The sequence below is a fragment of the Mastomys coucha genome, unplaced genomic scaffold, assembly GCF_008632895.1.
Source record: "Mastomys coucha isolate ucsf_1 unplaced genomic scaffold, UCSF_Mcou_1 pScaffold22, whole genome shotgun sequence".
Classification (NCBI taxonomy): Eukaryota; Metazoa; Chordata; class Mammalia; order Rodentia; family Muridae; genus Mastomys; species Mastomys coucha.
This window is the reverse complement of record NW_022196905.1, coordinates 214273507-214283246: the sequence shown is the minus strand read 5'-3', so window position 1 is coordinate 214283246 and position 9740 is coordinate 214273507. Positions and strand designations below refer to the sequence as shown.

General features: G+C 38.7%; 1 protein-coding gene across 14 annotated transcripts in view; it reads right to left on the bottom strand.

The window, feature by feature from the left end:
• The window catches only part of Iqcm (IQ motif containing M), a 693129-nt gene that overhangs the window by 300699 nt on the left and 382690 nt on the right, over positions 1–9740 (bottom strand). For 2 of the 14 annotated variants that reach the window (XM_031340359.1, XM_031340360.1), the window contains exons 2-3: positions 7727–7898; positions 7225–7327 (exon numbers count right to left, since the gene is read on the bottom strand). The exons of the other annotated variants lie outside the window; for them this stretch is intronic. In XM_031340359.1, the coding sequence (XP_031196219.1) occupies positions 7225–7327; positions 7727–7858 (235 nt within the window). In that variant the 5' untranslated portion in view covers positions 7859–7898. The remainder of the gene's footprint in view (positions 1–7224; positions 7328–7726; positions 7899–9740) is intronic. 14 annotated transcript variants of the gene reach the window in all.

The following is a 9740-nucleotide window of genomic DNA, read 5'->3' as shown; positions in this document are numbered from 1 at the left end:
GGAGAATTGGTTTCTGATGATGGCAAGTGACCTTGGTTTGTGTTGTTTATTTTCTTACGCTTGCCCCCCCACTCCCCGCCATCTGGTTAACTCTAGTGCTACCTGCCCTTGCTAAATCTGACTGGAGCCTGTCCTTCCTGTGATCCTGGTTGTATCAGAACTCCTCAAAGTCAAGCTGTCTCTGTGATCCTGTGATTCTGGGATCCTTGGATCCTGGACTTGTTAGATCACCTGGGATTTTAGCTTCCTCTGGGTGTTGTGGAACTGGCTGCCGAGCTTGTGCCCAAGGTCTGCTCAGAACACTAACCCAGACAGACCGGAAGGAACCAGAGTCACTGGGCTGGTGGAGTTCCTGTGTGTCTGGTCCTGCTGGTCCCAGTTACTCCCAGTGTTGGGACAGAGGTTGGTTCCTGCTCACCTCTGATCCTGGGTGTGTCAGAGCACCTGGGAGTGGAGCTTCCTCTGGGTGTTGTAGGACTGGCTGCAGAGCTTGCGCCCAAGGTCTACTCTGGACCCCAGCCCAGACAGACTGGAAGGAAACCTGGTTTTTAATCTTAAAAGTTCTTTGTATATATAGTATAGTTCTGGTTTGGGGTTTTTATGGAATTCCTGTGTGTGTGCAAACATGTATCTGTGTTTTGTGTGGTTTTTCCTTGGCTCTTTTTGTTGTTTTGTCATATTCTGATCTGTTTAATTTTCATTTATCATATCTTCTTCCTACCCCCTAGATGGCAGTTTATTTTCTAAGAAGAGATAGCAGGGCTATGGGTCATAATGGGAGGAGAGGTGGGGAAGAGCTGGGTGAAGAAGTGGGAGGAAAAACTGTAATCAAAATACATTTTTTGAAAAAAATATTTCCAATAAAAGAAAAAACAAATAATGATTAAAAGATCAAATAATTTAATCTACCCTTTGGAATAATGTCTGAAAAAAAATGAGAAGGGATCAAATATCAATAATAGATGACAGATTATTTTTTGGTAAAGACCAAATCTAGTTATACTCATATAGGTGTGGAAGAAATACAAGCACTTGTGGAGAATCTAAAAATACCACCACCTTTTATAATAACTACTTACTAACCTGACATAGAAGGAATATATGTATTAATAATTTTCTTCCTCACAGCAGATGTTCAGAGGGGAGAAGGGCAGGGCTATTAGGTATGGGAAGTGCCAAGTTTAGGGAGCAGTTGGAGAGTAGGCTGGTTTTATTTAATTTCTGTAGCATTCATCATGATGCATCCTGCAACACTGTTGTTGCTTCTCTTGAATGCATACACTAGATTACTGCATGATGTTCTGCAGTGTCCCACACACCCTGGCACTTTGACTTCATACTTCACAGTTTTAGTGTCACTTGGAGGTTTGAAATGTTTCACAGTTTTTTGCTATATGCAGGTGTCAAAATTAAAAAAATAATAATAATAATCCAGCCTATAGCACTAAAAAAGATACTACAAGAATAGAAAATAGTCAGATGGGAATTTCTGTCCCATTAACATTCAAAACTTTGTCAAGAATCAGCTCAACTTTATCAAAATGTAATTTATATTTTATAGATGCATTGGTGCCTATGATTATTTTTCTCAACACATGTAGTTTTTATAAACTTAAATATAAACCATTATCCATGTAGAGAGGATTCTTTAACTAAAAGAAACTAAAATGCTATGACTCTTTCCTAGCCTTACAACCTATGCACATGCCCTTGCATCACCAAGTCCAAAGCCCAGTTTGTCACCTGATACAATCCAGTATGAACACTGGGTTTCTATATACAGCTCTCCATGCGTGTTACAGTTTACTTTGCTAGAGTAATTTATTTAAACAAGGAATAACATACAACCAACAAGCCAACATTCATTAAAACTGATATTTTCACCAACACTTGCGAATAACCACAGATATTACTCATGAGTTCTAGGAAGACAAGTGCACACGTGAGGACGAGGCACGTTTTCCAGCCGTGCTCTGCCTGTCAATGAATATAACACATCAAATGCTTGCCTACAGCAATTTGGAATCTAACCACCTAAATATATGTATCTTTCCCACTCAATACCCAGCTGCTGAACATCAGGAAACAAATGAATAAATGATAAACAGGAAAAGGAGGGGTTTCGCAAAAGATATACATCTAGAGTAAACACCTGGTACAAAACAAGCCCTTACTTGGATTTCATTGCTTTCCTCTCCTTACTTTCCAGCTTCACAGTTTCTTCCACAATAAATGGAAACTGAAAGGTTTCAGAAAGTGTGAGGAGACAGCAGAAATGGGGCTCAGCAAACACAGTAGAGGCATTCCCCAGCATGGTCTGGTTAAGATTCCAATATCTGCAAGGGTTTCCCTCTGACAGTTTAAAAGAACGTCTTCATGGTAGAAGAAGTACATGCTTACAGTACTGGATACATGAACAATGACAATTTATTACTATACAGTAAAGGAGTACCAGAGGCACCTCTAGCACTTAGAGAAAAACAAATACTGTCAGTTGCCCCTCAATAGCACTAGTAAAGGTTCACAGGGCCCCTACTGCTTTTCCACAGCCCAAGAGGAGTTCAAAGTAATTCCAAAAGGCCCCCGTGGAGACAGGATTATCCTGCCACAAAAGGAACCTTTAAAAAGCCAGTCAAGACAGAATGCTAGGAAGGCATGCTCTCTTCTCTATCTAATGTAATTCTAGATTGCTAAGGTCACACCAAAAATGAAAAACCATCTCTATTACATTTTCCATTTGCCATTTTGTCTTTAAGTGCATGCATAATTAAATGCTTAGCAGCAACAAAAAATCATTCAATTTATTTATTATAAGGATAGTTATATATTACCATGAAGCATTAAAGTAACACTATCAAGAATGGTCTGACTTAAATTGCTTACTTCTATGAGACACTCTGTCTCAAGATTTAAAGCAGTCTACAAGGGCTGAAATTTTATCAAGCAACCTCATAAAATCAACAGAATTTCTCAAAATAAATTCACAATTAAGTAAACACTTTCATGGGGCATGTTTAGGAATCAACTATGTGGGTCAAGGTAGAAGGTAGATCAAACTACGAGCAACTCTGTGAGTGCTATACCATCTAAAAACAGGAGAGGGGTAAACATAAACAGTTTGTCAAAGCCTAATTATGCAGCTTAAGCTATCAGCAAAATTAGATAAATGGACATTAAATACATTTCTTACTTCATAAAGTTTAAAATGACATTTCTGAAAATATTTGTGAATGCCAAATGGAAACTGGTTTCTGTTAAAGGCAAGATTGGACCAAGGGGTCAGTTCTATAGTAATGCAAAGCTTCCAAAAGTCTTAGAATGTAAAGACAATTTGTAAGGCATACTCTAGAGCCCTTTTTAATATGATACATCTCTGCTTTCCTCTACATTCCCTGTGCTCATAATACTTTCTCTTGTAGGAGCACAGAGGAGAGGGAAACAAATCTAAAAATCTAGAGAATAGAAGTTTCTGACTGTTAAAGAAGCTATTTTAGGGAGACTTCAACACCCCACTCTCAGCAATGGCCAGATCACAGAAACAGAAATGAAACAGAGTCACAATGAAAGTAACAGAAGTTATGAACCAAACGGATTTAACATAACTATAGAACATTTTATCCTAAAACAAAAGAATATACCTTTTCAGCACCTCATGATTCTCCAAAATTGACCATATAATCAGTCACAAAATAGGCATCAACAAATACAAGAAGATTGAAATAATCCCATGCATCCTATCAGATCACCACAGACTAAGGCTGGTCTTCAATAACAACATAAACAATAGAAAGCCAACATACATGTGGAAGCTGAACAACACTCTACTCAATGATAACCTGGTCAAGGAAGAGAGAAAGAAAGAAAGAAATTAAAGAGTTTAATGAAAATGAAGCCACAACATACCAAAACTAATGAGACACAATGAAAGCAGTCCTAAGAGGAAAACTCATAGCTCTAAGTGGCTCCAAAAAGAAACTGGGGAGAGCATTCACTTCTAGCAGCTGAACAGCACATCTGAAAGCTCTAGAACAAAAGGAAGCAAATACTCCCAAGAGGATTAAACATCAGGAAATAATCAAACTCAGGACTGAAATCAACCAAGTGGAAGCAAAAAGAACTATACAAAGAATCAAACAAACCAGGAGCTGGTTCTTTGAGAAAATCAACAAAATAGATAAACCATTAGCCAGACTAACTAGAAGGCACAGAGACAGTATCCTAATTAACAAGATCAGAAATGAAAAGGGAGATATAACAAAAACAAAGGAAATCCAAAATATCACCATATCTAATACAAAAGCCTATAGTCAACAAAACTGGAAAATCTGGATGAAATGAACAATTTTATACACAGATACCAGGTACCAGAGTTAAATCAAGATCAGATAAATAATCTAAACAGTCCCATATCATCTAAAGAAGATGCTCCACCATGTAATAAGGACATATGCCCCACTATGTTCATAGGAGCCTTATTTATAATAGCCAGAAGCTGGAAAGAACCCAGATGCCCTTCAACAGAGGAATGGATACAGAAAATGTGGTACATCTACACAATGCAGTACTACGCAAGTATTAAAAACAATGAATTTATGAAATTCTTAAGGAAATGGATGGATCTGAAGGATATCATACTAAGTGAAGTAACCCAATCACAGAAGAAAATACATAGTATGCACTCTCTGATAAGTGGATATTAGCCCAGAAGCTCAGAATACCCAAAATATAATCCACAATCCACAAGAAACTCAAGAAGAAGGAAGACCAAAGTGTGGATACTTTGATCTTTCTTAGAAGGGGGAACAAAATACCCATGGAAGGAGTTGCAGAGACAAACTTTGGAGCAGAGATTGAAGAAAGGACAACCCAGAGACTGCTTCACCTGGGAATCCTTCCCATATTCAATCATCAAACCCAGACACTATTGTGGATGCCAGCAAATGCTGACTGACAAAGAGCCTGATACAGCTGTCTCCTGAGAGGCTCTGACATTACCTGACTAATACAGAAGTAGAGGCTCACAATCATCCATTGGAGTGAGCACTTGGTCCCCAATGAAGGAGCTAGATAAAGGACCCAATGTTCTGAAGGGTTTTACAGCTCCTTAGGATGAACAACAATATGAACTATCTAGTACCCTCAGAGCTCCCAGGTACTAAACCACCAACCAAAGATTACACATGGTGGGACTCAGGGCTCCAGCTGCATATGTAGCAGAGGATGGCCTAGTCGGTCATCAATGGAAGGAGAGGCCCTTGTCCCTGTGAAGATTCTATGCCCCATTGTAGGGGAATGCCAGGGCCAGGAATCAGGACAGTGGGTAAGCAGTGGGAAGGAGGAAGGAACAGGGGTTTTTTTGTATTTTGGTTTTTTTGGAGGTTAAACCGGGAAAGGAGACATCATTTGAAATGTAAATAAAAAAAAATCTAATAAAAAAGAAGCTAATTTAAGAAGTTAAATTATTAGTAAAAAGCAGAAAATGAGATTTTGTCAATGGGAAGCATCATGAACAGATCAGTGATGGATCAGCCCTTCAAATCCATCTTTAAGCCCCTAATTTCAGATTAAAATTGAATAGAGCTCTGAGTATATGCTTATGTAAGCAGTTCATTTCAATGTATAGACCCACCCAATCTACCATTGACCCATCATTGTATTGACAATGCTGTCTCATGCTCTAAAGTGGCCTAACAAGTTGTTGCAACTGTGAAATCACCTCCCAAGAGACATGCTCCCCTCTGGATGGCAGATCTTTTTTTTCCTTCCAGTGTCAGATTCTTAGGGAAATACCAACTTTGAGGGTTATCCATTATTTCAATATTTTGATAGTCAGAAAGAAAGAAAGGTGTCCCTTTAGAACCTGCCAGCTGTATTATATGGTGCCTCTTTCTCAGGGTGGCTTGCTACTAACACATCCCTAAGCAAAGACCTGGGTACAGAACAAAGGATACCAGAGACTTCATGGTTGGCATACCCACTATGAGTGTCAGGGATAAACAGCATCCATGATGAACAGGCTCTTCTAATAGTAAAAAAATTGTAATACACTTAAACTCTTTACACACATGTATTTCTTCTGTTTGTAGGCCATGAGGCTTAGTAAGATTAGGTAAATATCTAAAATTATTAATATGCTGACTAGAATGTACTGCATTGTGGTCTGTATTTAGTAATTCAGTGCTATTTCCATTAGATAGCCTTGCAAAATTGGCAAAGAACTTTCTGGCTGTGTGTGTTCCACATTTCACTGAGAGCTTTTTCTAGTATTTTACTTATGTCTGTCTATATTTTAGGAAGTGACTTTTCTATTGTCATTGTCCATCTGCTGATGTATTTTGTTTTATCAGCCTCTGATTCTATCAGCTCTTATATCTTTTCAGTCTTTTCATTAGACTGGTCCATAGCTTGCACAGAATTCTGGGAAATAGAGTTAAAACAATGAAATTGTCTATTATCTTAGATTTGCAGTTACAGAGAAAAAAGTCTATATTGGATACAATTTTGTCTAACCAGTCTACCTGCTCTTACTAAGAAAGCAGAGGACCGAGGACACTCAGAGAATTGCCACACAAGGTCTTACTAACAGTAAACACAACTAGAACCAATTATATATATAAAGTGTTCAAGGATTTTAGTAGAAAGTGCCTTTACATTATTTATTTTGAAGCTCAATTTGGTAGTGATGCCTCTGTTCTCATGAATAAGGCAGTGATTTAGATATAACAGTGATAACAGAATTTTTATTCTTTTAAATCAGATAACAAATTAGCAGGTGACAAATACGTATGAAATACTGCCATGCTTAATGAGAATGATAGCCTCTACAGGAAATTAGAGAAAGTCCTAAAGTCATCTAGACATATCCTGGTTCAATATATTTAGTCAAGATTGTAGAAGCCCATGGCTGCCTCTGTATTTAGCCCCTTGATACCATTTGTCATACTTGATCTGGTTTTAGAAATATTTCTTGTTTCCTTCAATATGATTTTTTGTCACATGAATTTTCAGAAAGAGAAAGAAAGGAAGGAAGGAATGAAGGGAGGGATGGAAGGAGGACAAAAACAAACAAGGAGACTGGATATGAGGTGGTAGTATATACCTCTGATAACTTTCTTACCTTAGGGTTTTTTTTTTCATTTTCTTTGGCTTTAAAGGCCTGTTTTCATATTGTATTGTGCCATAATTTTTTATCTTATTAGAAAATCCCTCAATTATTCTCCTTACCTGAGTGACCAGGTTTCTTCAGAGACACAGAATCAATGTATTTCTTATGGAAGTAGCTTCTATCACTAGTTATATATATGGAGACAATCCTCCTGTGTTCTGTCTGTAAGATGGAGAAAAGTGTGCTATAAATCTGAGGTAGAAGGCCTGGGAATGTGGTCGTGTTGGTCACAGTATGTTTTGGTAGTGGGGCACGTAGAAAGGAGGACTGCTTACTTCATGGTGTCTGGGAACCAAAGGGAGAAAGAGACCACTATCACAAATCCCCTTTCAGGATGTGTCTCCAAAAACCTAACTTCTTTCTAAAACCGCCCTCCTCCAAGGTTCTGCCACTTATGAATAGTACCATAGGATGGTGCTGAACCCTTTAGTGTACAGGAATTTAAGGGTAGACTTCTACACATGATCTTAGCTAACAGACTCAGAAGAGATGTTAGGTTAATTCTAAGTGATAACATTTCTCAGTCTACTCATTCATATGATAATCTCTTCTGGAAATTACCTCACAGCCATATCCAGAGATAATGTCCCAGTAGCACCATAGGCTCAGGTCACGCCATTTAACATATGGGCTTTTGTGAAATACGCCCAAACAATAGCATTTTGCTATTGCAGGTTCTGATGCACAGGTCATAACTGGAATTGATTATCCTGAAGGCTGAGTGAGATGATACCTAATGAACGACAAAGCCCTTATTCATACTTTTATTGAAGCTTCTGATTATAGTATACATTTTATGCTTGTTTCACAATGTGTGAGATTCATTAATAAGGTAAAAATATGAATATAATTTCTAGCTAACTAGTATGTGTGTATGTGGCCTTGTCAAGTTTTTTGTAGTGATGGCAGTGTATAAAATAGCTTCTTTTTTCACTCTTTATAGCTATTTTATACCAAATAAAATAAAATTGGTAGAAGTTTCAGGAATTAAACAAACCATATATTTTCCCACATTGCTGAATTGTGTTGATCTTGATTGTGGCTATTCTTTTTTTTTATTAGATATTTTCTTTATTTATATTTCAAATGTTATCCCCTTTCCTGGTTTCCCCTCTGAAAATCCCCTATCTCCTCCCACGTCCCACTGCTCACCCACCTACACACTCTTGCTTCCTGGCCCTGGCATTCTCCTACACTGGGGCATAGAGCCTTCACAGGACCAATGGTCTCTCCTCCCATTGGTGACCAACAGGCCATTCTCTGCTACATATGCAGCTGGAGCCATGAGGCCTACCATGTGTACTCTTTGGTTGGTGGTTTAGTCCCTGGGACCTCTAGGGGTACTGGTTAATTCATATTGTTGTTCCTCCTATGGAGCTGCAAACCCATTCAGCTCCTTGGGTCCTTTCTCTAGCTCCTCCACTGGGGAGCCTGTGCTCAGTACAATAGTTGGCTGTGAGCATCCACCTCTGTATTTGTCAGGCACTGGTAGAGCCTCTCAGGAGATAGCTATAACAGCTTCCCCAGGTGGGGAAGTCTCTGGATGGTCATTCCTTCAGTCAGTGCTCCACACTTTGTCTATGTAACTCCATCCATGGGTATTTTGTGCCCCCTTCTGAGGAGGACCAAAGTGTCCACACTTGGTCTTCCTTCTTCTTGAGTTTTATGTGATTTATGAATTGTATCTTGGGTATTCTGAGCTTCTGGACTAATATCCAGTGAGTGTTCTTTTGTGATTGGGTTGCCTCACTCAGGATGATATTTTCCAGTTCCATCCATTTGCCTAAAAATTTCATGAATTCATTGTTTTCAATAGCTGAATAGTACTCCATTGTGTAAATATACCACATTTTCGGTATCCATTTCTCTGTTGAGGGATATCTGGGTTCTTTCCAGCATCTGGCTATTATTATTAATAAGGTTTCTATGAACATAGTGGAACATGTGTCCTTGTTATATGTTGGAGCATCTTCTGGGTATATGCCCAAGAGTAGTTTAGCTGGGTCCTCAGGTAATGCTATCTCTAATTTTATGAGGATTCACCAGACTGATTTCCAGAGTGGTTGTACCAGCTTGCAATACCTCCAGCAATCTTTCTCCACAACCTCGCCAGCATCTGCTGTCACCTGAGTTTTTGATCATAGCTAATCTAACTGGTGTGAAGTGGAATCTCAGGGTTGTTTTCATTTGCATTTACCTTGATGACTAAGGATGTTGAGCATTTCTCTAGGTGCTTCTCAGCCATTGGTATTCCTTAGTTGAGAATTCTTTGTTTAGCTCTGTACCCCATTTTTACTAGGGTTATTTGGTTCTCTGGAGTCTAGCTTTTTGAGTTTTTTGCATATATTATATATTAGTCCTCTGTTGGGTGTAGGGTTGGTAAAGATCTTTTCCCAATCTGTTGGCTGCCATTTTATCCTATTGACAGTGTCCATTGCCTTACAGAAGCTTTGTAATTTTATGAGGTCCCATTTGTCAATTCTTGGCCTTAGAGCAAAAGCTATTGATGTTCTGTTCAGGAAAATTTCCCCTGTGCCCATGTGCTCAAGGCTCTTCCTCACTTCCTTTTCTTTTA